Genomic DNA, 27,294 nt, shown 5'->3' with positions numbered 1-27,294 from the left:
GGGGAACGATGGCCGAGGGGGGATCGATGAGGAGACGAGCTGGAGGAGGCCGGGGTCCCTGCGTGTGCTGACGGGACGGTGCCTGGGGACTGAGGGAACCGCGTCCTCATCCCCCAAGGACTCGGCTCCCTGGGCTCTGTGGCCGGCAGAGGTGTGGGCAGAGGTGTAGGCAGAGGTGCAGGCAGAGGTGCGGGCAGGGCCCACACGCCACCCCATGCATTTAATCTCCTTTATTTTCACGCCACCATGTTACAGGCAGGAGGGTCTCAACCACAGCAGTGTGCCAGCTCCAGCAGCCCCAGCTGCCGGCGGGGCCAGGTTGCTCCCCCCCAACTCCCCTCCACCTCCCGCTAGATACAATATTTAAAACTTTTAATATAAAGGTTAAGTTCATTATTCTCGATCCTGAGAAACATTTTGTCCGTTTACGGAGCTCTCGCTGTAAACAAAGCACCACAGGCACCAAGCCCGCACCCCGGCACAGGCGTCCCCCGGCTCTGGGGCCGGATGGCAGACAAGGAGCTGGATGTCCCCGCCGGCACGGGGATGGGAATGGGGGGCCGGTGGTCCCCTTCCCGTGGCGTCGTGGGAGGGGGGGTCAGCCATACAACCCTGCCCCACCGCTCTCCTTTGGGAGCGAATTCCCCAGGATGGGAATTGCCCGGCTCCAGGCAGGCAGCTCCTGGCTGGAGATGTAGCCGGGGCTCTGTGGGTACACGCACCCACAGCGAACCTCTGTGACGCCTCCCCTCTCCTCTCCACCTCGGTGCCCGGCTGCACGCTACTCGTTATTAAAAAAAATTAAAATACAGATATCCCAAAGGAAGAAATACACCCCTGAAATGCCCCACCGGTCCTCCCTGCCCCTCCCTCCCCACGTTGCTCCCTTGACACAAGGTAAACTTAAAAAAGAAGACGCCTGCGGCAGCGCCCATAGGTGCCCGGTCCCTTCAGGCACATCCCAGGATGGGCAGAGCCGCAGCGGTGATGCCGTGGGTCGCCAGCCCCGGCGGTGGGACCTCAGAGGGTGCCGTGGCCGCGGGATCCCAGGGCGAACCAGCCCATCTTCTCCTGTGCCAGGTCGAGGTCCCGCAGGCGGATACCGACCTCCCCAAGGAGGATGTTTTCCCAGAAGCCTTCCTCGCTCAGCACGCTCAGGCGCAGCTCCCGCTGCTGCAGGTCCCCCCTGGGGATCCCGTCGTAGACCAGCTGCAGGGCAGAATGGGGCAGACCCTCAGCCACGGTCCCCCCGGACCCCTCTATCCCCATCCCCATCACACATACCATCTCATTGTAGGTGGGGTTGCAGGTTTTTCGGGCCACTTTGGTTTTCCTCTTGGTTGTTTTTTGGGGGTCGGGCAGCAGGTAGGTCTTGACATAGGGGTCAGGGTCATTGCCATCCTGCAACGGTGGCTGTGGAACAGAGTGGGGGGCACCCCATGAGCGCAGCAGTGGGGCAGACCCTCACCCCACTCCCACCAGGTGCCGCACACCTACCAGCCCCCTGATGTGCATCACCATGATGAAAAGCTTGTTGTTCTTGTAGGAGATGGAGAGCTTCACCTCCCCACCGACCTTCCCCACGGGCCGAGCCCACGTGGCATCTGGAGAGGAGAGGCACAGGTGGGACAGGAGCCCCCCACCATCACCCCACACGGTGCCAGCCAGCTGCCAGCACTGCTGCCAGCCCCCCTACCTGCCGGCTTCGGGGTCGGGTTGGTGCCAGCTGCCTTCTCATCCCGTGGCAGGGGGTGGAAGAAGGTGTAGATGAGGTCACACTGCAGGGCAAGGAGGTGACATCAGTGGTGATGGTGGTGACCACGTCCCCCACCATTCAGGACCAGTGCCTGCACCACTGCCACATGCACACAGTGCACACGCCGATGCTTTACGCGGTGCATTGGCCCCCAAGCACTTTCCCACCTCGCCGGCATCGCCAGCACTGTCCCCATCTCTCGGGAGGCAGAAGCCCCCCTCTGCCCTGCTGAGACCCCCCCCCCCGGCTCCGCACCTCTGCCACTTCGGGGGCAGCATGGATGAGGTGCCAGATGTAGCCGTTCAGCTCCTCCTTCCGCCGCTCGGCCACCGCTTCGCCCCGCGACCGTCCGATGACGAACCTGCTGGGGAAGCTGCGGGAACAGATGCTTAGCAAAGCCCAGGGGGCAGTGGGGAGCTCTGGGGGTCTGCAGGGGTCTGGGGGGTACCTGGGCAGCAGTGAGGAAGGGAAGAGGAGGCGCAGCTTGTTGTGGAGCTCCTGGAACTCCTCGAAGGTGCGCTGCACGAAGGCCACCTCGCCCGGGCTCTCCCGCTGCACCTTCACTATGTAGGTCTGCAGAGAGATGAGGCTGTGACATAGGATGGGGACCCTGAGGTGCCCCGACCCCATAGGGGGCCAGGGAGAAGCACTGGGACAGAACCCCTTAAGTTGTCCCTTCGCCTGTCCCCAACCATCCCCACTTACGTAGCCCTTGCTGGGGTTGAAGACCCTCTCGTGACGGCAGAGGAAGACGTCATGGATCCGGCCGGACGTCTTGATGGTGTGTGTGCGGGGGGCGAAGGAGAGGGTCGGGCGGGCGTCGGAGCCCGTGAACTTCATCTGCGCCAGGTTGTGGATGAAGAAGTTGAGTTTGGTGGCCACGCTGCCCAGGCTGGACTCGATCAACCTGCAACGAGGCCACCACGCGCTCAGCACGGAGGAGCCCGTCAGCGTGCCCAGCCAGAGCTGGTGCCTCCGTCCGAGGGCTCCCTCCATCTTCTCCTGCCCCATCACCCACCCGTGTCCTCTACCTGGTGAAGTAGGTGGTGGCATCGGCATCAGAGTCCTGTGGCCTCAGGGCATCGTAGACATACTTGAGGTCCTCCAGGTCGGAGAGCTCAGGGATGCCACAGGACAGCATCTGGAAGGCAAGGCAGGGGGTGAGGGCAGGCAGTGGCAGGAGGACCCCTCTGCCATGCCTGGGGGGCACAGGTGTCCTGCCCCCCGGCTCTCACCAGCCCCAGCAGGTTGAGGAAGAGGTGGGTGTGCTTGCGGATCAGGTTGTAGGCCTGGCAGCACAGGTCGACAAAGTCGTGGAAGCGGCTGGAGGGCTTGTCCCCACCGTTGATGACGTACGCCATGTCCGAAGTGAAGACGAACGGTGCCCGGTCCCTGCGCCAGGGAGGGAGGGACAGAAAGTGAGCACGGCTGGGGGGTCACCCCCCACTGGGACGAGGAGAGGGGGCTTTATCGGAGAAATCACCCTGCAGGTATGAACCCAGGTAAGGGGGAAGGAGATGCTGGAAGCGTTTCTCACCTCTTGATGTTGCCGAACATCTGCGCATGGCCCAGGAACCTGCCGAAGTCGATGTGAAACATGTGGCCGGTGGTCTTGAGCATGATGTTGTCATTGTGCCGGTCACAGATCCCCAGCACGTAGGTGGCCACACAGCAGCCAGCACAGGAATAGATGAAGTTTTCCACGGCCTGGGAGAAGGGAGGGAGGGAAGGAGCAACCAGGTGTGGAGAAAGGCTGGACACGTTGGGAAGTGAGGGGTCTTGTCCCTGGAGAGGGGGGCACGAGGAGCGGGGACCCTGCCCAGGCTCCTCCTCACCTTCTCGTACTCATCCTCCTCGGGGTTGTGTTTCTGCAGCCAGTCTGCCAACGGCCGGTCTTTGAAGGAGCCCGTCACGCCGTGCTCCACCTGGATTTTGCGTAGGGTCTCGGCGTTGGGGATCATCTCCACCATGCCTGGCAGCCGAGACAGCAGGGTGAGACTCATCCATCCCACCCGGGGGGCACTGGCACCCCAGCCCCCTTTGCCACCAACCCAGCCGCTCCCCAGCCATCACCGTTGAGTGACAGCCTGCAAAGCCGTGTTCCTACAGACGGGCTGGTGGGATCAGACTCAAAGGTGGATCACGGCTACCCAAAGCAGCTCCTTTCTAGCCGAGCCCCAGGACCTCCTGTGCTGTCACCAGCCCAAGAGCATCGCAACCTGGGGCCCGATGCTGCCAGGGGACGCCCCGATGCCGGGTTACCTCGTCCACGGCCGGTGGAGAAGCAGCGGAAAATGACCATGCGCATGTCCAGCCCCTCCTGCACCCAGATCTTGTTCATGATCCGGATCATCTGCAGCGTCAGCATGTCCTGCCGCAGGTCATCACCGCACTGTGAGCCGGCAGGGAAGAGCCATCAGAGCCGGGGAGTGGCGGGGGCAAAGCTGAGCCAGCCCTAGGTGGGCTGGGGCAGCCATGCAGGGGGTTTGGGCATCGCCGGGAGGATGGGCTCACCTTGAAGATGACTCGGATGTTTTCCCCAAGGGGATCAACGTTCTGGAAGGAGAGCTTCAGGGGGACTGCGTTGGAGTTGAAATAGGAGCAGTCCTGCCACGGGGAGGAAGGCGAAGCCTGTCAGGGTGAGCCGGGTGCGGGCAGAGGAGCCCCCCGATGCCCCCGGCTCCAGCACTCACCCGGGGCACGATCCCCTTCACCAGCAGGCTGGGGCTGAGCGGCAGCCGGCATGACCCGTTGGCCTTGAAGAACTGCTTCACGTCCTCCAGCCCCTCGCGGAGGATGCCCTGCGGGGTGAGCATGCGATGGGGTGGGCATGGGATGGGGAGGGGCTGAGACACAGCCTGGCACCCCCCTGCACCCCGTTTCGCCATCCCGACACCCACCTGGCGTGCGGACGGGGCGGCATCCCGTACTTGCTGGGCCAACCTGGCCAGCGTGCTGACGAGCAGGCACTGCCGGTCAAACTCTTCCCGCAGCCCCTTCCCGCAGCAGCAGAGCAGAGCTGCCAGGAGGTACTGGTAGCGGATGCTGAACTGGGAGTCCTTGAGGCCATCCTTCAGCAGCCTGCTCAGAGCAGGGGCACGCAGGGTCAGGTGAGCCCCAGGGAACCCCCTGCCACTCCTGACCCCCCCAAACCCACCAGAAGAAGTAGTGCGTTATCTTCAGGTCACAGATCGCTCGCTTCATGAGGAAGCGCACCAGCGGGCTGTCCAGGTAGCACTCGTACTTCAGGGCCTGGAGAGGGGATATTTTGGGGGCACCACGGGACTGGCATGCACCCCGTGCCGCATCCCAGTCCTGGCATGCACCCCATGCCGCGTCCCGGTCCCACCACGCACCTGGACCAGCTGGGGCAGGTAGTCCAGCAGCTCGGTGTCGGAGATGGAGTCGATCCACTGCACGGCCGTCCTCCTCACCTCCTGGTCTGGGAACCTACGGCCGGGACAGGCATCATGGGGACAGAATCCTCAGCAATCCCCCCCCCCCCCAATCCCATTGCTACCGCTGCTCTCTCCCTGCCTGCACGGGGAGGGCAGCAGTGCCAGACCACGCATCCCTGCGGTACCCACAGCCCACCGGTAAGCTTACGTGGCGTGGAGGAGCCCCAGGGCGTCCTGGTGGCTCATGTAGGTCCACTGGCTGAGCAGGGCATAGATGTCGGGCAGGCAGGCCCACTCCCAGCTGGGGGCACTGGCCAGCAGCATGGGCAGGGCGCCGGGTGCTGCGTGGCAGTAGTAACGCTTCTCCCACAGCCGCTTGCGGTCGGCGTCCATCAGCCTACGGCAGCGGGGGGACGGGGGGGGCACGGCTCAGGCTCGGGGCGAGGGAGGGGATGGCGTGGATGGGCTGGCAGGTTTGGGATGTGGGATCCCTCTGTCCCTATCATGCACGGTGCGTGGGACACCGATAAAGCCCTCCGAGCCCTCCCTGCTGCCCCACCGTGGCCCTGCCCGTGAAAAATAAGTTGATGGAGAGCAGGATCCTGCCTGCATCCCCCCCCCGCCGGCTGGGGCAAGCTCAGCAGACAGGTCTGCGTGGTGCTGCAGGATGCGGGGGGCTCCCCATCATCCCCACACTGCACCCCATCACCCAAGGGGCAGCCAGGACCCGAGCACCCATGCGCAGGGGTTGACTGAGCTGCTGCAGGGATGGCCCTGGCCGTCCCCCTGCCCGGGGACCCCCGAGCCAGCCGGGTCGGCCGTGCACCCCAGGCATTTTTTTTGCAAGGAGCGTCAACACTGTCCTGCGCAGTGGATCCCTGCGCAGCTGCCGATACCTGATCCTCCCGTTTATAGCCGGCGCCGGAGGACTCTGGCCAGCTCAGCCATACTGGGCTGGACGAGGGGCAGGACAGCTGTCCCCACTGGAGGGGACACGGCTGCAGAGACCCTCCCCAGAGAGGGGCAGCCGGGGAGGGCAGGGCACAGAAGGACCGACGACAGGCAGCTATGGGCAGGCAGCTCGGCCAAATGCCAGGCTCCAGCCTCATCCCCAGCTGCTGGCAGCCAGAGGCAGGGTCAGACCCTCAGATACCCCCCGTGCGTGCCGGGGCAGTGCTGGAGGTTTATCAACAGAGTCCCCCCCCCGGCAGGGTGATGCCATCCCCTGTCCCCCCCTCCCCGGGGTTGCTTACCAGTAGAGTGATTTTTTTTGCATCGCCTCCCGCAGCTTGCACTGGTCCTCCTCCCCCAGGCTGCCGAACTCGTACTTGGGGCTGAATTCGGCCGCTGGCGGGCTGGTGAACTTCACCTCGAAGGCAGAGGTGGGGAAGTCAATCTGGGGCAGAGGCAGAGGATAAGTGGGGGCCACATGCAGGGCTTGGGGGGGGGTGCGTGTCCCCGGACCCCCCCCCCACCAGGACATACCTGCAGGATGACACTGTCGGGCTGGTTGAAGTTGGGGGCACTCGACCTGGCTCTGGAGTTGTCCTGGGTCGCCGGCCACAAGCCCAGGAGCTTTCGCCCACAGGTCAGGACCCTGGAGGAGGAGGATGGGTGAGATCCCGGCACTGGGGGCTACCCTGCTGGGGCAGGAGGGTGGCACCGCCGCAGTGATGCTGTCCCCACGCTAAGCCAAGGCGCTGGGGACCCCGCGGTGCTGGGGACCCTCCTGTCCCCCCCGGGGATGCCGGCGCGGCCCCTCGCCGTGCCCGTCGTGGCGGGACGCCCCACGTACTGCCTGAAGTTGAAGAGGGGGGTGGTCACCCAGCCCAGGGCCTCGGGGACCCGCCGCTGCTTGTTGGCGTCGGAGGAGCTCCCCGGGGGTGGGATGGGCACAGCGAAGAGCGTGACGCTGAGCAGCGTCTCCCGCGGCAGGCGGTTCACCTGGACGGGGAAGCAGATCCTGCAAGAGAGCAGCCGGTGGCTCAGCCGTGCCGGGGACGGGCATCGCCAGCGCCCCGCGGCACCGGCCAGCCCCCCGCCTTGGGATGCCAAGCGTGCTCCAGGATAGCCCAGCCCGACAGACGCCTTTGTTGCCGGCACTGGGGGTGCCACGTCCCCCCCAGCGTGGGATGGAGGTCACGGGCAGCGGGGTTTGGGGAGGGCCAGCTGCTCGTGTACCCCAGTCTTCTCCCGGCACCGGAGAGTCCTGCTGCTCTGTCCCGGGAAGGTGACCGCGGGGCAAGGGGGCCGCCACGGAGGGCCCCCACCGCACACTGACCTCGTCCCACGGCCGGGGTGGGCTGCGTGGGACCCCGGGGCCGAGGCTCCTCTCCGACGCTCCCGGGGAACCCAGGGCGGCAGCTACATCCCGCCCGCGGGTGGGCACGGGAAGGGGATCGTTCCACGGAGGGGACCGGCGCGATTCCACTCCCCGCCGTCCCACTGGCCGCTCGGCGCCTGTCCTTGGGGGGCATCGGCGCCTTCTAAAATTAGCCTGTCCCATCCCCACCTCCCCGGGCCACTGCGAATGCCAGGCGTGGCGAGGGCTTGGCACAGCCTCCCTGCCTGCTCCCGGGGCTATTTTTGGAGCAGATCCCCTTTCCTGGGTGCAAACATGCAGGTCCTGGGAGGGCAGGGCTGGTGCTGGGACTGGTGTTATTGCCGGGGATGACACAAGAGCTTTTGACAACCGAAAACTGGGGAGAGGCGCAGAGAGGAGCTGCTGGAGCAGGGGAGGAGGAGGAGGAGGAGGAGGAAGGCAACGTGGCTGGGTATGGCACCGGGACCCCCCTGCCCACCCCACAGCCGGAGCGCTGCCTTACTGCTGGTCCCATATGATGAGGTGGAAGAGGTATTTGTAGACGTGGGCCTTCCTGGTGAGCAGGGGGCTGCACAGCTCCTTGCCACCATGGCTGAGGGAGCAGGAGAGGTAGAAATCTTCGTAGCTGCAAGGGGAACAGAGGGAGCCGTGAACCGGGGAGGGGGGAAGCTTTGCCTGGGGCACAGGAGCCGGCACCCGGGGGTTCACCCCACCCTGGGGCAAACCCTGCACCAACGGGGTGGGGAGGACGGAGGTGCTGCCCCTCCGTGCCTTCCCCAGGCTGGGCTTGGGAAGGGGGCTGCGCCAGGGAGGGGGTGCAGAGCCGGGAGCCCCCATCCCCATCACCATATGCCACCGTGCATACCATCACACGGGGGGCTGCCGGGGAGAGGGGGGGGGGGCCCTGCCATGTGGCAGGTGCCGAGCGACAATCCGGGGAGGGCTGCGGGGCGCCGGAGGTCAGGGGATGCCGGCATTTCCCAGGCTACCCGCTTTGTTCGGAGCCAGTCACCAAGGGGAATACATTAAGGACAGGACAAAGGCGAGGGGTCCCCGGCGGGGCGGCTGCTGCCGGCGCCGCTGCCTCGCACGCCCTCCCCACGATGGGCTCCTGCCGTCCCCCCGCGCGGGGCCGAAAGCGGGTACGGGCACCGAGGCACCTAACAAAGGAGCACGCCGCTGATGTGGGGCGAGGGCAGCCTGGCCCTGCTGTACCGGGGCCATCTGTCACATCCCCCGGGGCGGCGGCGAGCCCGGGAGCGATGCCGCAGCCCTGGGGATTTGTGGGCTTGGGATGGGACGAACGTGGCAGAGCTCGTCCCGCCCAGAAGCTCTGGCATCGGCTGGCTGCAAGCATCCCGGCGAGCACCAGCATCCCCATATTCCTGCCCTTTAGGAGGCTTGGGGTGGGTTAGCTCTTATTCCCTCCCGTGCCTGGTGAATATCTGGGACAGGGACACACTCCTCAGGCACCCAGGGGAGGGATACCCCTGCTGCGGGGTGTTTAACGTGGATGTGAGCCCCAGGACGGGCAGGCAGAGGCTGAGTGAGGTCCAGGCAGCTGCCCTTACCTGGCAGCCCAGGTGATGGGGATGCGGTGCGTGGCGTAGACGGTGAAGGAGAGCGGGCAGGAGAGCAGGCGAGCCTCCTGCACCACGCCGTGCTCCCGGCTCCCGTGCACGGCCGTCTGGAAGTCGGCGTTGAAGGTGCTGCAGTAGAGCTCAACCAGGTTGAGGATGGCGGCCGTCAGGCTCTCCACGATCCTCTCTGAAGGGGAGGTTGGGAGAGGGGTGAGAATGGGGGGGCTGCCGGCCCCGCTGCCCCCCGCCGTGTCCCTCTGGGCTGGGGTCAGGATGCTGGAGGGACCCCGGGGGCTGGACCGTGGCCAGGTCTCCTCCAGGACAAAGAAGGAGAGAGGGAGAATTTCAGGCTTCCCATTTTACTGCGTTCATTGGGAGGAACAACAGCCATCGCCTCCAGAAACCCTCTTTTCTTAACCAGAACAGTTTCAAACACATTTTTGGCCTTAATAATTGAGGGGGAGGGGTTTGGAGATTAAAAGCACTAAGAACTTGAGCCCAGAAGGGGAGGAGGAGAACAGAAATACCTCGATTTTCCCTCTTGGCCAGAACATTTGGATCCTGTTGAGGAAAAAAAGAAAGAAACCACAAGAGCAACATCAGAATCAGCCCCGCGCTGTCGGCGGGGAACAGCTCGCCAAGGCAGCCGCTTTACGTAACCAGCCCAGGCTCCTCGGCTGCCGGAGCAGGCAGCACGGCCAGGCAGCTGCCTGCTCCCAGCTATTGAGGAATTTTCCACGTGGTATAGCAGGAGGAAGGAGGGAAAGAAGTCAGATGTGAAAATGTGCTTCCCCTCTGCGCCTCCCGGCTGAGCCCCCCGGTCCCGCACCCCACAGGGACCAGCCCCCAGCACCTATCACTCACCTTCTGGATTTTGGGCTGCATGCGGGAGGGGCAGGGGGGCATCTGGTTGAGGGCTGCCGTGATCTCCTGGGACTCCACAGCAGCCAAGGCGTTGCAGATGGCCATGACCGACTGGATGACCCGTTCTGCCTTCAGCGGGAAGTCTCCCTGGAGGGCAGAGGCGGGCTGACATGAGACCCCCGGGCAGCTGAGGGGGCAGGGGCTGCTCCCTGCAGCCCACAAGCCATGCACTGGGAGGTGCACCAGCCCGTGCCTCAGTTTCCCCTACTTTCATGGCCTTTCCCCTTCCCTGATGCACCCTTAGAGCCCCATAATGAAAAGGGGAAAGAGTCCGCAGCAAATGAGGCAAGGTGGCCCCAAAAATGCCCCCCTCCATCCCTGGTGCTCACCTCGGCTGCCAGGAAAGCATCCACCTCATTGTGGAAGGTGTCGAAAAGGAGACTCAGGGCCTGCCTGGGGGACAGAGAACAGAGCTCAACCCCGGCCAGGAGGGCATCTGGCATGGGGGGGCCGGTCCTGCCACGTCCCCCCTACCTGCTGATGGTCTGCTTGATGGGTCTCTCCTGCAGGTGGATGTAATGGTTGAGGGTGGAGGGGCTCTGGTCATCGTTCGCCTGGAGATGGAGAGATGCTGTGCTTAAGTAGTTTGGCCACTCACGGGTGCTCCAGCAGCAGGGTGATGGTACGGGTATCCCCGCGCCGCCCCCCAAACCCAGGCACCCACCGTCCGGGCCAGGTCGCTGCGCACCCCCTTCCTCTTCATCAGCTGCAGGCGGATGTCGATGTCAAACTTCCTGCAGTGCTGGATGTACTCGTGGCTGCCCAGCACGTGTTTGCTGCGGGGACAGAGACCGCACGCTGAGCCCACGGCCCCTCTCCATCCCACACGATGCCCCAAAATTCAACCCGGGATGCCCCATCCCAACACCCCACGGCCAGCCAGCGTTGGCCGGGGCCGCCTCGCCTGCAAACGGACGTTCGCGGCACCGCGTCGCTTGCACTAGGAAACCCAAAGAATAAGCTATTGTTTTCCCTCCTTCCCCTGCACCCTCCAAAAAGCCGTGCCCGGCCCAGCCGGCGCGACGGAGCCGGGAGTGGGTGCGGAGGAGCCCGTCGTGCCTGGACCTGCCTGCCAACGCGTGGGAAGCAGAGCGTGGACCCGAGGATGCTCTGGCTGACAGCAGGACCGGGGCGAGCCCCGGAGCGGGGAGCGACAGCCTGGTCCCACCATACCCACCGGCATGGCAAGCCCCACCGGAGCGGGACCCGCATAGCTTGCTCGCTTTCTTTGCCGGCTGCGGGGGAGAATGAGCCGATTCAGGCCTGGCTGGCACGGCAGAGCCATGGGCACGGTGCCGAGGGGGTGCGGGAAGCTGCAGGCAGGACGGAGCTGCAATGGCAGGATGAAGTGGGGAGGGGGTTGGGAGAAGCACCCCCAGAGGCTCGCGATGCTGCAGGGGACGGGGACACGGGAGTCCGATCGGCACGTGGCCACCGGTGCCGTGTCCTGCCCCACGGCCAGGATGGGGAAAGGGCACGTGGGGAAGGTGCTGCGGGGAGCCTTGCCCGCAGCCGCAGCAGCGCGCCCACGGGGCCGGCATCCTGATCACCCCTGCCTGGTCCTGCCTTCCCCCATGCCTTGCAAAAGCAAACGGGCAGCAAGTGACAGCGGCTCAGGCCGGTTTGCAGAGCTCAAGGGCCCGACCGGCTCCGCAGGGAGGGTTTTGGCACTTCCAGCATCCTCTCTGCTGCGGGAAGATGTGGAAAGAAAAGATCGGCGACAAAAGGGCTTTATGTCCCAGGGCTTTCTCAAAGGTCCTTTGAGGGCCCCGGGAGATACGGCAGTGCCTGCCCGCGCTGGCTCCTGGGGAAACGCTCGCCAGGCACTGTCCCGCTTCGTGCCCAGGACGCCGTTCCCTGCCAAAAAGGCAGGAGGTTCACCCCTTTGGGAAATGCCCTCCAAGCTGGCTGAATCCGTCGTACAGCTGGGTGCTCCCTGGCAGCCCCAAGCCACCCACAGCAGAGGTTTGCTGTAGGGAAATGCTGCTGTACACATGGCTAGTTAACAGCTTGCACCCCTGCTGTGTGCAAACACACACGTGCACACGTGTACACGTGCATACACGCACACACACGTGCACTGGGCTGCTTGGCAGCACAAGGGCTCGGCACCGATGGGAATAACCCCTTCAGATGGCCGTGCCAGGCAGCCAGGAGCAGAGCCTGGGCTCCGCTCGGGTGCCGCGCAGGCTCTCCCAGGCTAAGCAATTCCCAGCCGTCCCTTTAGGGCCTAAACCAGCAGCTCCCGGAGGCCGTGGCAAAGCTCCCGCAGATTTCCCGCGGCAGGGCCAGGCCCAGGGCGGCTTTCCAGCAGCAGGAGCCGGCTGGCTGCACCGAGCCGCCAGGAAGGACGGCATGTGCCTGTGCACGCATGGCTGCTGCATCTTCCTCTGCAGAGAGCTCTCCCGAGCTGTCAGACCCCCAAATCCCTACGGAAATGCAGCCTTCCTCCAGGAAAGGCAGCAAGGCAGGGAGGGCAGGAGGGATCTGTGCAGGTCTCAGTCCCCATCACCCATCCCTGGCTCTGCAGCCAAGGGAGCCCACTGCAATCCTGATGCTCCCACGCATCCCGCACCCGCTCTTCCCCAACACATCCCTTTTCCACCTTCTCCTGCGATTTAAACAGCAGGCTTGGAGAAGCCGGGCTCTGCCGCTCCACTCAGTGACATGACATGTCTGTTATTAATACTCCTCCAAAGAGCTTTTTTGGCAGCTCCCTGGTTTTCAAGCCTTTCTCCAGGCGCGCAGGGGTCAGCGTGACGGATACCCTGCCACCGGGAAAGATGCTCCCAACATGTTGCTTTTGGCAAGAGCATCGCCGCAGCTCAGGAGGCAGGAACCAGAGAGGAGAGGCTCCCGCTGTGCACGCCGGGATCAGCCCTGACCATCCATCACACCCGGCCGAGGCTACGCACGGGGCGAGCATGGCCGAGCACGTGAGCCCTGGGATGCCTGGGTCGTGTTGTGTGCCCCCGTCCCCAACACTCACTTCTGCAGGAACTCCTCCAAGCCGCAGATCTTGAGGACGAAGTCCTCGACGTCAATAGTGTGCAGCTCGTCGTGCGTGTAGCACAGTGCCTGGTAGATGAGCAAGTCCACGGTGGAGGAGCCTGCGGAGAGAAGGGACAACACTGTGAGCCCCGGGGATGGTGGGACAACCCCCCCCAGAGCCTTCACCTGGGGGTTGCTGGGGTTCCCCCCCCAATTGCTGCAAGCGGCTGCGTGGCGTGGGACACTTACAGTCGCAGGTGAAGGTGAGGGGCTCCCGCAGGCTGTCACACACCACCGTCACCTTCAGGCTGACGCCGTGGCCCAGCTGCTCGGGGCTGAGGTTGACGGCACTCCACACCAAGCCGGTGAGGGAATAGTCCTTGGTGCTGTAGCCGGACCGCAGCCTGCGGAGGCAGGGACAGGTCAGAGATGCTGCCCTGCTTTGGGTTTTGCCCCACCTCCCAAAAAAACCACCTGTTTTGGGGCATTTTGCAGTGGGATGCTCCAGCCTTGGCTGGGTACTCACACATCCAGCATGTGGCAGAAAGCAGCCACCTCCTCATCCCGCTCCTCGGAGACTTCAAAGAGCTCGTAGCCGTTGGCGAAGGAGTGTGGCCGGGGGGCAACCTACGGGGCAGAGCACCAGCCCATCAGCCGGCTGCAGCGTCCTGGGGGGGCTCCAGCCCGCCGCCCACCCGGGACGGGGTTTGCCGGATCCTCCCAATAGAGTATTGGGCACCGAGAGCCGTTGCTCGCCCTGGCATTGCTGCAGCTGGGGGTAAGGCAGCTCTGCAGCAGCACAGGAGGGGAAAACATGGTCCAGCAGGAGGAGAAAACAGGAGGGGTTTGGGCCAGGTGGGCACCAGCCGCAGGATGCATCACCCACGTCTGCACCAGCACCTTCCCCACAGCTGGGAGAAGGGAGACCTAAGGTCTCGCTGCCCCCAGCTCCCTGCCCACAAAACTGGCCATTTCCAGGCTGTTTCCAAAAGCCCCAGCGGGGAGATTCCCCAGTGAGACAAGAGATGGGCAGAGATGGAGCCGAGGATGCCCGCGGGACGGGCAGGGACTGTCCCCAGGCCACCAGGGTGCTGCAGCAGAGCCCGTGCCGGTGCCCGTGCCCGTGCCCAGCCCCACACGCCGCCCTCCCGCCGCGGTGCCGGGGCAGGCAGCACTGCCGTGCCAGGCTCCCCCCCGCGCGTGGGGGTCCCTGGGCCTCCATTGCTCTTTTGCAGCGAACAATGGCCCCACTGTCAGAGCAATTAACCCAGCCAACAGCTAAAGGGAGGCAGAGAAAGGCAGAGAACACAGCAGCCGCTAAAGACAATTTTAATGCTCTTTTATAATTAGTTTCTGGCACTAAGAAAGCCGAGAGTGACTTACGTAGCCCCCGCCGGCGGTCCCTGGCTGCATCCCTCGCTCCCCGTGGAGGGGGGACCCTGCGAGGAAGGCAACTTCTCCCGTTATTTATCTCCTCCTCTTGCCAGAGGCGGGATGAACCGCACCAGAGCCGGGGCTCTGCCCCTGCAACGGGCACCCAGTTGGGGACAGGGGGCCTGGGAGCCCCGGGAGAGAGACAGCGGCAGTGCCAGCAGCCCCCCAACACCTCTGGGCACAGAGAGGAGTATCCCGCTCGCCGCTCAACGGAGGGAAGAAGGGAGCTGGGATCGGAAAGGACGTTGCGAGCCGAACAGGAAAGCGATCGCCCGGCTCTCGGGAGGAGACTCCCGGCTCTTTCCGGAGGATCTTGTGATATTTCATGAGTCGACGGGACACAAATCCGCCGCAAACCACCTGCAGCACGGCATCCGGAGACGGTGCGTGCTTGCAACCCCGGCGCAGCAGCTCCAGGGTGCTCGTGTGCCACGCCAGCCCCGGATCCGGGCACTGCCTGTGCCCTCCTGCGGGCACCGGGCTTCGGCTGTTGGGGTCTGGGCAGTGTTTGGGGACCAGCAGTGTCTGGGCACGAGGGTGCGGAGGGGAGGCAGCGCTCGGATGGCAGCGCAGGGAGCATCCCGCCCGCTCGGCAGCAGCGGGATGATGACCGGGTGGGACTTGCCCTTCTGCTTGGCTTCCCGGACCCGATTCACCCACCCCAGAGGATTTTGGCCGTGGCTGCATGATCCCGCACCCCCCGGGGAGCTGTGCAATCTGGAAAGGTCTTAATAACCCCCAGGGATGGAGTCTCAGCGCACGGATGCCTCCGACAGTGATGCAAACAAGACTCTGAGGAGCCCCGGTGTCAGGACAAATCAAACCAACCCGGAGCGAAGGAAACGCAGCAAAGCCGCAGGCGCCCGTGGCCCCGTTTGCATCCCGGTTCTGGGTTCCCAGCTCTCCCCAGCACCTTGGCTCCATCCCAGCCCCACTTCCAAGGCAGGAAGAGAAAAGCTTCTTACCGGGTCGACGGAGATCCTGCGGTTCTTGTTCGGTGCCAGATTTTTCCGGTTGCCGAAACGGGAGACGTATGTCCGCGGGGGGACCTGGGGGGGCATGGTCTTGCTCCGTGCCACCGGCTTGCCGCTCGATTCCTTCTCGAAGATGCTCCTGCCCTCCTTCCAGCCACGGGCAGCTTCCCGCAGCACCTCCGACTCGTAGGTGGACTTCAGGTTGAGGCAGGTGATGGCATCGTTGATGCCGCCGTAGTCGGCGATGCCGTAGGGGTCCTCCTCAGAGATGCGGCGGCCGAGCAGCTTGCCGTGAGCCCGCTCGTGGGCCGCTGAGAACATGTTGATGTCCCTGGGCTGGGGTCCTTTGGAAGATGGGGGGGACCCCTTTCCCGAGCGCTGGGTGCCCTCGGGGGAGCTCCAGAGAGAGTTCCGGGGGGGCAGCGGGGGCGGCGACAGCTTTTTGGGGGAGCTGCCCCCGCCGTCGTGGGGCGAGGTGCCGTTGAGGGGCTCCCCGAGGAAGTCCCCCCCCGACCCCTCGAAGATGTAGAGATAGTCCCCAGCCAGGGGTCCCTTCAGCCAGGGCTGGGGGTCCGGCCGGGGGGGGCTGGGGCCGGGGGGAGGTCCGGGCGCGGGGGGACCCTCGGGTGCCAGCGGGACGTTGTAGCTGAGCGTGGGGTCGGAACCGGAGAGGCCACGTGCCGCTTTGATGCCGGCACAGCCGTTCCTCTCGGCGGGATCGTCCCAGGAGATGAGGGGCCGGTCTCCCCGCTGCTTGGCCCGGTTCTCCTCCTTGTCCTGCCGCAAGCGGGAGAGCGCGTCGTACTCCATCTGCAGCGCCTCTGCCAGCGCCAGCTCCTTTCGGCTGATGCCCACCGACTCCAGGGACTTCCAGTGCTCCCCATTGCCGCGCGTGGCGGACATCTCTCCGGGGACCAGGACTTCTTCCTCCTGGGCTCAGGGGTCAGGAGAAAGGCATGCTGCACCGCCGGCCACCTGGGCGGAGGGGAAAGGCAAGGGTTAATGGCTGGGGCAGGCTACAAGGAGGAAGGTTGGCTAAGGAGGGTCAGGCTGGCAGCTGGTGGTACAGCCCTTCCTCTCTGCGATGGAAAAAAGGAAACGTTTGGGGGCTCAGCAATGAGATGGGTTAAATAAAGATTGCGCTGCTGCCCGCCCCCCCAGGACCCCACGGCCACCAGTCAGGCAGGGCTGGTTGGCCCCACAGCAGCTGCTGGGGCTATTGCTGGAGCCCGACGTATTTCCCCGAGGACAAAATAAGACGCAGAGAGGGGAGGGCAGCGGGGCCAGTGGCTGCAGCTGGGGCTGACTCAACCTGCAACCTCGCTGCCGTGAGGAGCCTGCCCCGGCATGGGCTTCACCCTGGGGTTGACGCTCCGGCGGCATGCCTAGGACGCGGCTCTGAGCCCCCTTGCTAGTCTTGGGGCCATCACAGCGTTGAAAAACAGACAGCCTCTGCCAGCAAAACTAGGGCTTTTTGAAGCAGAAAGGAAAAGATGAGAGAGAAGGGCAAGGATGGGACGAGACAGGGCGCTGCCTGGCAGCACGCTGCTCTCTCCCCATCTCGGGGCCACGGCATCCCGTCCCCAAAACCCCGTTTCAGCAGATGGAACCGTGCATGGCCCGGGACAGCCGGGAGCACCCGCTTCTCTACCGGCTCCTGCTGCTATTCCCCAGCACCAACAAGCCCGGGTTGCTTCAGCGAGCAAGAAAGAGGGCACGGCGATGGGCATCCAGGCATCACGCTCAGGTCTAAGAACCACCGGGAGCCCCAGCCCCCTCGAACGGTCCCTCCGAGCCTCCCCGAAGCACCCGGCGCTGCGCAGCCTCCAAACCCAGCTACTTTGCAGCATTTAGCTGTGCGAGCCGAGAGGCCAAACAGCCGGACTGGAAAAACCGCTCCCTGGCCCCCGACCAAAACCCACGGAGGGCGGTGACCGCAGAGGGGGCTTTGCTCTGCCCGGCCAGCGCCGTGCTCCCCGGGGAAGGATGTTTCACCTCCTCTTCCCTTCCTATCAAAATAAACAACAAAGTGGATGTTAAACAGAAGAGTGGAGCGAGCCCGAAGCCCCTGGAGACGGCCGGCACTTGAAATCTCTAGAGCCGAGAGGCAGCTGAGTGTTTTCGGGCTACGGCCAGGGCTGGCTCACGAGCCTCAGCACGGGGAGGACACGGGATCTCGGCTGCCACCCAGGGCTCTCTCCTCTGCCCCACACCGCTCGCTCTGCACCGCGCAGGGCTCTGGTTGATGCTCTGATTTCGGACGAAAGGGTGCAACTGCCCCTTCCCAGTGATTGCAAGCGTTTTTGCTGGAAATCGCTGCTGGGGGCTGGGGGCATTGCTGAAGCCGAGGACCTTCCTTCAGTGCCCGTGCCTCTGCAGAGCAGGAAAGCCCTTAAGGTGCAGGAGTGGGGAGAGGACTGGCAGACCCTGCCGCTGCCTGCTCTGACCCCCAGCGATGGAGGAGCCCATCGGGCACGACATATCCCCCCCACATCCCACCCCACAGCACGGGGCAACCACCTCCAGCCTGGGCTATGCCAGTGACCACCCTCCTCCAGCACCCAGCACCCAGCAGAGCATCACCATCGTCACCAGGCTGGTCCCCACCATCCCCTGCCAGCCCGGTTGCTGATTATCACCCACGGCAGCCCCCCCAGACACGTCACCCCCTCGCCACCAGCAAAAGGGCCGTCCTGACCCTGGGACCAGATGGCTGCTAATTAGCTCAGCCCAGGCTTCGCCTGCTGCAAACACATTTCCCGCAAACGAGGCGGGTTCGACCCCCTCGCCGGCACGGGTCCCCTCTTCGTCCCCCAACACCAGGCTGGCTGGGCACCTCACTCAACCAGCTTTTTTGTGCATTCTAAGTGGAAAAATGGCTTTGCTGGGGGACACAGGCTGGAAGTGTTCCCTTCCCCAGCATTTTGGTCCCTGCTGGCAGCCGTGGACTTTTCCTGGAAAAATAGAAATCCCAAAAGCTGGCAGTCCTGGGCTTCTGGAAGCGGAACAAAGAAAATCTGCTTTTAACCCAAAAGCAATAAAATCGAACCGATTTTTGTGGCTGACAAAGCCACAAACCCATTCTCATCTCCAAGAGAAGCATCTGCATCTTGCTGACATTTTGAGCAGAGAAACGCTCCCGCCTAGTTAAGCCGAGGCTCCCGCACGTGTCGGTGGGATGCAGCCAGACCCGCACCGGGGCAGCAACAGCAAACGTGGTCCTGCCTCTGCCATGAGCTGGGCAGGCACTGGCAGAGCAGCTGGGACACACGGATGGGGATGGGGATGGTGGGAAACAGGCTCAGCCTGCACCAGGCAGAGCAACACCGCGGTGCCAATATCAGCTGGAGAAAAGCCACGCAGGAGGGGGCTGCATGTAACCGGGGGGATGTCACCTCAGCTGGGGACGCCACGAGCATCCCTGAGCAGGCTGCTCGGCCCCTTCCCTCCCGAGCCGGTACCGCAGCCAGACTGAGGGGATACAAACCCACGTGGAAAAGCCCCAAACTCTCCTGGTCACCCTCCAAGTCCTCAGCCAGGGGCAGGACTGATGCTCAACCAGCAGCCCAGCGATGCTGCCGGCTCCTGCTCCTGGGGGTTTGTTGAGCGGCCACTCACGTTTCCACCAAAAGCCTCTCTTCCCCCAGCAGCTTGTTACAAAAATTACCCGGGACTGTGAGCTGTGGGTTAGGTCTCAGAACGGGAGCTCCTGAGGCAGGAGCTGAATTCCAGAGGAGCAGACAAAAGCGGATTTTTTCCTCTTTAAAATACTACTACTAATAACATAGGGATAATTTTCTGACTTTAAATTTCCTGGCATTTGCCACGGTCACGTCAGCCTCAGGAGACCCATCCAGCTTGGGATCCCACCTTTCGGAGAAACGCTTCGCTGTGCTGAGTTACTGTGGCTGCAGCACATGGCTCAGCTGGAGGCACACAGGAGGGAAAACCACTTGTCCACTGGAAACCCTTTGCCCTAAGCCTCGAATTATGGTTTATCACAATTTTCTTCACAGTTTGCACCAGCACAGCCCCGTAAGGGAGACTGCAGCCTTGCAGGAGCCACGCACAGGCATCGCATCCCTTGCGTAACCCACCAGCAGTCCCTGCTCTGCCCTGCTCTGTGCGGCCCCATGAGCAGAGCGCAGGGACGTTTCCCCATCGATGCCCTGCCCAGGTGCACGAAGCCAACCTCCTCTCAGGGACAGCCCTCGAGAACATCAGTGCTGAGACCAAAGGGCAGCAAAACCAGCTCCAAATCCTCTTTTGGGAACCTCTTGCATTTTTAAATGCGATTTCAGAGCATCTGCTGGTTGCAGCACGATCCCTTGTCTGGACGTCTTGCATTATTAAACATGATTTCAGAGCATCTGCTGGTTGCAGCACGATCCCTTGTCCAGCTCCCAGTGTGGGCACCCTGCCTGCCAGCCTGGCCAACACCCCTTGGGTTCTGCACACCCTGGGGCACCCTCCCGGGATGGGAAGGAAAGGGAGGCTTGGGGTGAGGCTTTCATGCCTGCATGCTGGCAGATCCCACAGAGTTTATTTCTCAAATACCAGAACAGCTGGATCCACCCAGGAGCAGCCCAGCCTGACGGCAGTCGTCAAGTCCTCCCCGCCGAGGGCTGAGGGGCTCCGTTAGCCCCCTCAAAATCCCTCCACAGCAGCCGGTCCTGCTCTGCGGTGGCTCTTGGGGACTGTCTTTCTGCAGGGCTTTGGGGCAGAGGATGCACAGGCTCCCCATAGGGCTCTCCCTGACCCCACACCCAGCATCGGTGGGACAGGGAGGGACGATCCCAGCCCTTGTGCAAAGAGCTGAGCATCAGACTGGGAGGAGGGCGAGGAGGACTGGGGCAGGCTGGGGAGGACCCGGGGAGAGCTCAGCGCTGCCCGCAGCCCACCCCTGCTCCTGGCAGCTAAGCAGCACCTGCTCGGTGCGGGGAGGGACGAGGGCAGCCGAGCAGAAAATCATCCTACGGGATCCCACGGCTGAGCAAACGCCGCAGCCAGCCCCATCTCCCCGTGCCCGGGGATGGGAGCCTGGGTCAGAACCGTTGCAGCCGGAGGGGGCTCGCTGCGATCCCCCCCCCCCGGGCTCTCCCCATCCCTCCCTTCCCCCTCGCCGGCAGCTGCGTTGGGAGCAGATCGAAACGTCCGAAGCATCTGGGAAGACATCAAACATCTGAGGGCGAGGAAGCAAAGCAAGCCCCAGAGGGGCACCTCCCCGGGGTGTGGGAGCCGGGGATGGAGGTTATGCCTATCAGGGGAGACAATTCACACCCATTTATAATCCAGCGGAGGGAGGAGCGGCCGTGAGAAGGATAAAGCACCAGCCTTCACCTCTGGGGCTGCGGGTCCATCCATCCATCCTGCTGCTCCCCCTGAACAGGGCGAGCCGCTGCGTTCCCAGCCGCCGGAGCAGCCCCTGCCTGGCCAGGAGGATGGCGGGGGGCTTCCCTGCCTTGGGGACACGGGACCCGCTCCTGGCTGCGTCCCCAGCCACACGCCATCGCTCCCGCTGCGAGTCACAGCACATCGCGGGGCGACAAAGCTCCCCGGGTGTACTGGATCCCGGGGCCACCCTCCGGCAGCGGGGATGCTCCTATATCTGCGAGGCAGAGCCAGCTCCTCACCCTATGCAGCTCATGGCATGGGGGGAGGCAGCTTCCCAGGGCCTCCCACCAGCTCCAGCACCCCCAGAGCAGGTGGGACCCAGCTCCCCCTGCTCCAGGAGAAACTCTCTGGTCTCAACTCTCCTCTTCCCCTCCAAAACAGGAGGGAAATGGGGCCTTTTGGGACCTCCTGCACAACGTCATGATCAAGGAAAGCCCTTTGGGTGGGTCTCCAGGTGGTGTTTCCAGGAAAAATGCAGGATTTTCATCCCAGTTTGGAACCAGAGCTCCAGAAGAGGAACCTGGTCTCAAAGGTCATTGAAAAAATGAAACTGAAACCCTGAGCATTTCATTTCTGGAGCCACACTCAGTGCTGCTGAAACACCACCCATCAACCCAAAACCCAGCAAAACCAACGCTCCAGAAGCGCTCGCAGTGAAAATGGCATGATTCCCCCCCAAAAAACAATCCCAGCAGACATTTTCAGGCAACTCTATTTGTATTCCCCAGTTTGCAGACAAAAAAACTAACTCCAAAAGCTGAGGGGCTGTGCTCCCAGGAGTTTCCAGAGGTGGTTTGGAGCTGGCTCCCCCCACCAGGACCTGTTGCCAGCATTTCTTGGCAGGATGGTAGGAAGGGCTCAAAGCTGATTCCCATCCCCTGGGCTCCAGCCCCACTTCACCCCCCAGGAGCCACCCTCACTGCGGGCTGGGCACGAAGGACACAGCTCCTTCCGTGCACCCCAAAGCGTCCCATTGCCAGGGCAGATCTGCAGCACTTGCCACTGCAACGCAGAGACCTGCAGGATCCAGCCAGTTTGTTATATGCAGCAAAATAAAACCAGGCAGCTGCCATCCTGCAGACACCGAGCTGAGCAAATGCCTTGAAAACCGGCAGTGCCACTCACTTCCAACCTGTTGCCTTACGGCAGGAGGAGTTTCTTCCTCTTCAAGCCGATACGTCTCCTATTAATAGCAGAGCAAAGTCCAGTCTGGTCCAAGCTCTCCGGAGGAGGCAGGATGTGAAGCTGGCCGATGCCAAAGGCTCTTCCATCATTTTTCTACGTATTTCCACCCTCGGGAGGAAATCCTGCCCTGGGAAGATGATGGGTTGAGGTTTAGGATGGGAAGCCCCTGAATTGGGGCAGCTGAAGGAGGGAGCGCTGCAGAGGCATCACCCAGAGCCCTGCATGGCAGGAGCCGAGTCCACGATGGGGACAGCGGAGGGGACAATGGGAGGTCCCAGCCAGGCGTGGGCCAGGAGGCAGCGTGGGTGGGGGGACGTCAGAGTCCCCCTTTGCAGCGAGGTGCGACAGCCACATGCTCGGTTGCACAGGAGATGCTGAACCTCACCCAGCACCTGCAAAGCAATGGGGGAGCGGGGACGAGCGAGGGTGGGACCCTTCCGCAAAGCCACCCACCGCTGCATCCACCCCGGTGTTCCCACGTGGCAGCTCTGGGCCCCACGGCAGCTCCGATGACGGGGCCAACACACCCCAAGCCTCCGCCTGCTCCGTGGCCCTGGGGCACACCCGCGGTCGGACTTTCCAAATTACTCAACCCTCGCTGCTCCAGCGCCCAGCACCCATCCCCAGGGCCAGGTTTTCTCGGTGCTCAGCCTCCCCGGGGGATGCTGGCGGTCAGGCTCTTCCCTGCGTCGCAGCTCTGGCACTCGGCTCCTATGCAAATCTCGGCTTCTCGGCTTCCTCTGCGGCGAGCGCCCGGCACGGCGTGGCTGGCTGTGCGACGGCACGGGTGTACGTGCACCCAGCTGCGCACCGGCCTGCCGGCAGCGATCCTGCGTGCACAGCCTGCACGGGGGCTCGGCTAGGCAAGGAGAAGCTGGAGCCCTATATACGCCCAGGACAACCGAGCAACGTAAAGCACAGAACCTCCCCGGCCTCGGTGCTCCTCGCTGCACCAGCACCCAGCGGAAAAGTCCTGCCTGCACGGCAGAGCTGGGATGGGCTGGCAAGAAGCAGCATGCTGCCCTCCCTGCCTGCGCTGCCCTCTGCCCCGCAGCCCAGCGGTCTGGGTGAGCCCCAAGGGACGGATCCTGCCGCTGTGATTGCAGCTGTATCCATGCCACATGCTCCGCAGGGCTGTTCCCTGCTACCACGGGGCTCTCCCTGACCCAGATGCTCCCGCAGCCCAACTGGCAGGGTGCATGGAGGACATGCAGCAGCCGGGGTGCACCCCCCTGCCCACAGCACCCTGTTGGGGTGCAAGGGGCCTGGCTGGCCCCACGCCGCCACGCTGCATGCCAGACCCAGCCCAGTCTGCAACGGGAACCGTTGTCCTCTTACGCTGCTCAGCCCTGCTCAACCGGCAGGTTTTACACGCCGTGGGAGAGAGCCACAGCCCAAGGACACACCACAGACACAGGTCGGACATGGGCAGCTCTTCCAGAGCACCCGACACGCAGGGAAACACCTCACTCGGGACACGGCTGTGGATGCTGCCGCTGCTACAACCCCGGGGGTCCATCCCCACGGCTCAGGACGGCAGGACCCCCAGCCTCGCTGGCACCCTGACCTCGCAACCACCTTCCCTGCCCCGCAGCCCCGGGTGCCGGCGTGCATCAGCTGCACACACACCCTTGGTGTGCATCCAGGCAACGCACACACGGAGCACCTACTTCCATTGCAGCATGCAGGGAGGGTTGGCGCCCGGCTGCCTGGCTGCTGGGCTGGAAAGGCAGCTCCTTTCGGCTCCCGGCAGCGGCGCGGATCCTCTCCTCGACCTCGTTTCGCTTGGTATTTAGGAGGGTGCTCCCGAGGCAAGGTGGGTCGGGCACCTCGCCGGGGCGGTTAGCCTGGGAGAGCCGGGTGCCCCATTTGGCAGGCAGGTTTCCCTCACCCCACGGCTCCCTGCTACCCTGTCCCTCCCACTTTGGGAGGAAAACATTGATTTTTCTTGATCGCACTGGTGCTAGTTCCCCCCGGCTCAGATCCTGTGAACAGTTACGTTCGTGCTTGGCCTTATACACATGAATAGCTGCGGTTAAGTCAATATATCTCCTTTGCTTAGGGGTAATAGCTCACATATCTCTAGAGTTTACTGCTAAATACACGCATGAGCATTTCGGCAAGTTCAGGATCCACCGTACCGCAGGAGCAGAGGGAGCATCGCAGCTCGCTGCAGCAAGCCCAGCATCCTCAGAAAGTGCTTTCTGCCCCCATGCACCGTACCTAGAGCCCACGCCTGCACGGTGGCTTCGGTGGGATGAGCTGACCCTTCTCGGCCACGCACGAGTGCTGGCTTGTCCCTGTCCCTGTCCCTGTCCCCATCCCTGTCCCGGCCCGGGGGGACCCCGACACGATGGGAATGGGCAGAAACCTTAGCCCTGCCTCTCTACTTTGCAGCCGGGCAACTTTGCAATTTGACGGGGACCGTTTCATTGTTCTCCTCGTAAAAATAACCCAACTTTCCGCTCTTCCCCGCCCCCCCCGGCCCCCCTCCGACGCTGCATTTCAAGAGCCCGGTCCCGCACCGTGCCCTGGGGGGGGCAGCGCCCGGGACACTCCCCCACACACACACACACCCCTGGGGGGCTTTTGGGGTTTTCAGTCTTGGAAAAAAACCCACAAGACTGGGCTGGAGCTTTCGAGCAGCGCTGGGGAAACGACTCGCAGCTCCCCCATCTCCTCCCAGGAGGTGAAATCATTTATATTGATATATATAAAAATGATGATTTTTTTTTTTTTTTAAGGGGGAAAAACCCGGAACGACCCGTTCATTGGAGGAGCCGGCCTGCTCCCACCACCCGTGTGTGTGTCTCCCCCAGCACCCTCCGTATCTCCCCCCCCCCCTCAATTCCCCCCGGGGCGCAGCTCTACCTGCTCCGAGCGGGCTGCGGCGGCGGCGGCGGCGGCGGCCGGGCCGGGCTGGGGCCGGGCGGCGGCGGGGCCGCGCCGCGGCGGCGGCGGCGGGAGGAGGGAGGGGAGGGGACGGGAGGGGAAGGGAAGGGAAAAGGGAAAAGGGAGGGAGCACGACGGCAGCGGCGGACAATGGAGGGGCGCAGCGCCGAGCGGGGCCATCTCCCGGCGGCCCGACGCATTGCACGGGGCCGGGGAGGGGAGGGGGGGCGGACACGGACACACGCGGGGGTGGTCCCCGTCGAGCTCCCGGTGTTCCTCGGCTTTCCCCGCTACATGTCACCGGGACTCTCCCAGCTCTCCCCCGGGATGCTCTCCTCCTCCAGCCCGCATCTCCTCCCCGCATCGCCCCCCGCTCCGCAGCCGGCGGGGGCGGGGGGGTGGGGGATAAACCGCTCCTGCTAATCGTCCGCAGCGCCGGCCCCCCTCCATCTCCCCAAAACGCTGCAGCCCCATCCTCGGGGGTATCTCTGGGGTCCCCATCAGCACCCACCTCCCGCTGCTTCCCACTGGGCTAGTACCTCCAGGGCGGCTGGTGCTCCTGTGTACCCCTCTGAGGAGCTGCAGGAGGGTGCTGAGACACCCCACAGCACCCTACTGGGGCTGGGGTGCTCATGCTGGTCCCCAGAGCCCCCCCCCGTCCCCCCCGGTTGGTGGGGACACGCTCCCACCCGCAGCAGCCAGCCCCTGGGCTTGGGGGAGAGCAAGGGCAGAAGCGGCCGCACCAAGCACGTTGTGGGCAACAGATGTGCTGGAGCCATCGCAGCGGTAGCTGTAATTTGTTTTTGCAGGCAGCTGGCCCTGCCAGGCTCTCGCAGGCAGGGGTAATATTCACCTCCGAAACCCCAGCGCCGCCGGAGAGCCGCGAGCCGTGCCGGGAGGGCTGCGGGTCACAGCCTGTGGTTTGGGTTTAGTGGTGACAGCCTCCCTGCTTCCCTGAAGATCCCCAGGAGATGGGAGGATGGAGGTCGGTGGTTGCAGGACTGACCACGCCGTGTGTGGGGGTAAGCTGGGACTCGGGGGTCCCCTGGTGCGGCTGGGGACCACCCAGGCCCCATCTCCCCCCCAGGCCCTGATGGAAAAATGGCCCCAATTAGCACCACGTCCGCCCGCAAAACCCCATGGGCTGCACCCGCCCTCCGATGCGAATCGTCACCCACGGCGCGGGGGTGAGCTGCAAGCAGGGCTAGGGGTCGGCTGGAGAAATCCTGCTAATTAACACACCCCAGTATCCCCTGTCCTGGGACGCATTATTCCCCGTCCTTCTCTTTGCATTTTCCCTAACCCCCTTTGAAACACCCCAGGTTTCTCCAGCGCTGCCCTCGTAGCCGCATATTGAGCTTTGCTGCGGGGAATTGGGGGGAAGAAGACCCCCAGGGCCCCTGGTGGGGGACCCTCCTTTGCAGGGCACCCCCCCTTCGCAGGGCACCCCCTGCCCCGCAGCCCACGCTGCACCTACAGTAAGAATAAGGTGCAGGATCAGCCCGTGCTGGTGGATTTGTATTCCACGCTGCGCGATAACCGTGGCGTCAAAGAACTGGCCAGCGGGTGGCCGTGGGGGTGTGGGCTGTAGTGGGGGGTGCAGGCAGCAGCGCAGCCCGCGGGTAGCGTGATGTACAGGCAGAGCAGGCAGCAGTACCAGAGCCCGGATAGCTCAGTCGGTAGAGCATCAGACTTTTAATCTGAGGGTCCAGGGTTCAAGTCCCTGTTCGGGCGATGAAGCTTTTGGTTTTCGTTTTTTTTTTCACCCCTTTCTCTGGAGTATTGTTTTTTTCCGCTCAAAAACCTTCTGCGCCTGCGACAGGAGCGGCTTTTCCCGCCGGGGGGGCGTCCCAGCTGCGCCCCCAGACAACCCTAGCAGGGAAAGAAAAAAAACCAAAACAACCGACCAACCAAAAAAAGCAATCGAGGATTGGAGCGGGGGTAAAGAAAAAAAAGAAGTGAGTTCGCCCGAACAGGGACTTGAACCCTGGACCCTCAGATTAAAAGTCTGATGCTCTACCGACTGAGCTATCCGGGCTCTGCCAGTCTTGTTCCCGGGCCGTTACTATCACCGTAAGCGAGCGTGTGGGGGGGCTCGCACCGAACTGGGGGGGCTTGTACCGGCCCGGGGGGGCTTGTACCGGGCTGGGGGCGCTTGTACCGGCACGGGGGGGCTTGTACCGGGCCGGGGGAGGCGGCACAGCCCTGTTCAGGCTGGGTGGACGGAGGTATGGGAGGGCTTGCTTTGGGCTGGAGGAGGGGGTGCTGCTCTGTACCTTATTAAGCGGTGCCGGCGTGGGGGGGGTGTTGCACCGGGCCGGGGGGGGGTTGCATGGGGTTGGGGGGGGACATGCGCTCCGTCTTACAGCTCGGTCCTCCACCGGTAGAGTGCGTGTGCGCTCCCCGCGCGAGGATTCCGTCCTCTCTAGGGAGAGCTTCCGGG

The 27,294-nt window shown here is 63.7% G+C and overlaps 1 protein-coding gene and 2 non-coding genes across 5 annotated transcripts; 1 reads left to right on the top strand and 2 right to left on the bottom strand.

Annotated features, from left to right (window-relative positions):
* Positions 1-3: 3 nt before the first annotated feature.
* Positions 4-24,948, bottom strand: PIK3C2B (phosphatidylinositol-4-phosphate 3-kinase catalytic subunit type 2 beta). 3 transcript variants are annotated; one of them, XM_075055536.1, is made up of 33 exons: positions 24,831-24,948; positions 15,372-16,355; positions 13,499-13,599; positions 13,222-13,376; positions 12,971-13,091; positions 10,646-10,757; positions 10,456-10,535; positions 10,311-10,374; positions 9,922-10,068; positions 9,585-9,618; positions 9,049-9,244; positions 7,980-8,102; positions 6,950-7,117; positions 6,640-6,751; positions 6,408-6,550; positions 5,363-5,551; positions 5,113-5,206; positions 4,914-5,008; positions 4,657-4,837; positions 4,450-4,557; positions 4,271-4,363; positions 4,019-4,148; positions 3,592-3,728; positions 3,294-3,463; positions 2,992-3,148; positions 2,788-2,897; positions 2,462-2,663; positions 2,205-2,329; positions 2,012-2,129; positions 1,697-1,778; positions 1,498-1,604; positions 1,285-1,413; positions 4-1,209 (listed from the first exon to the last, which is right to left on the bottom strand). In XM_075055536.1, exons 2-33 carry the CDS (start codon positions 16,281-16,283, stop codon positions 1,021-1,023), a joined length of 4,884 nt encoding a protein of 1,627 aa, XP_074911637.1. In that variant the 5' UTR covers positions 16,284-16,355; positions 24,831-24,948; the 3' UTR covers positions 4-1,020. The 3 variants fall into 3 exon arrangements, with proteins under 3 accessions (XP_074911637.1, XP_074911638.1, XP_074911639.1); XM_075055537.1 differs by lacking the exon at positions 24,831-24,948 and adding an exon at positions 21,900-22,996; XM_075055538.1 differs by lacking the exon at positions 24,831-24,948 and having other exon boundaries at positions 15,372-16,894.
* A 1,564-nt stretch (positions 24,949-26,512) lies between these two features.
* Positions 26,513-26,585, top strand: TRNAK-UUU (transfer RNA lysine (anticodon UUU)). Its single transcript has one exon. It is a non-coding gene; the product is annotated as a tRNA-Lys (tRNA).
* Positions 26,586-26,816: 231 nt separating this feature from the next.
* TRNAK-UUU (transfer RNA lysine (anticodon UUU)) lies at positions 26,817-26,889 on the bottom strand. The gene has a single exon. It is a non-coding gene; the product is annotated as a tRNA-Lys (tRNA).
* Between the last annotated feature and the right edge of the window lie 405 nt (positions 26,890-27,294).

The sequence above is a fragment of the Buteo buteo genome, chromosome 23 (assembly GCF_964188355.1).
Source record: "Buteo buteo chromosome 23, bButBut1.hap1.1, whole genome shotgun sequence".
Classification (NCBI taxonomy): domain Eukaryota; kingdom Metazoa; phylum Chordata; class Aves; order Accipitriformes; family Accipitridae; genus Buteo; species Buteo buteo.
This window is presented reverse-complemented; position numbering and strand designations above follow the sequence as displayed.

Excerpts from the sequence above, each read along its gene's own strand:
- PIK3C2B (XM_075055536.1), bottom strand. The coding sequence starts at position 16,283 with ATGTCCGCCACGCGCGGCAATGGGGAGCACTGGAAGTCCCTGGAGTCG. Across the intron at positions 6,752-6,949 it reads CCCCTCTTCAACTTCAGGCA|GGTCCTGACCTGTGGGCGAA; the intron begins GTACGTGGGGCG and ends CTCCTCCTCCAG. Across the intron at positions 2,130-2,204 it reads CCTTCCTCACTGCTGCCCAG|CTTCCCCAGCAGGTTCGTCA; the intron begins GTACCCCCCAGA and ends CTGTTCCCGCAG.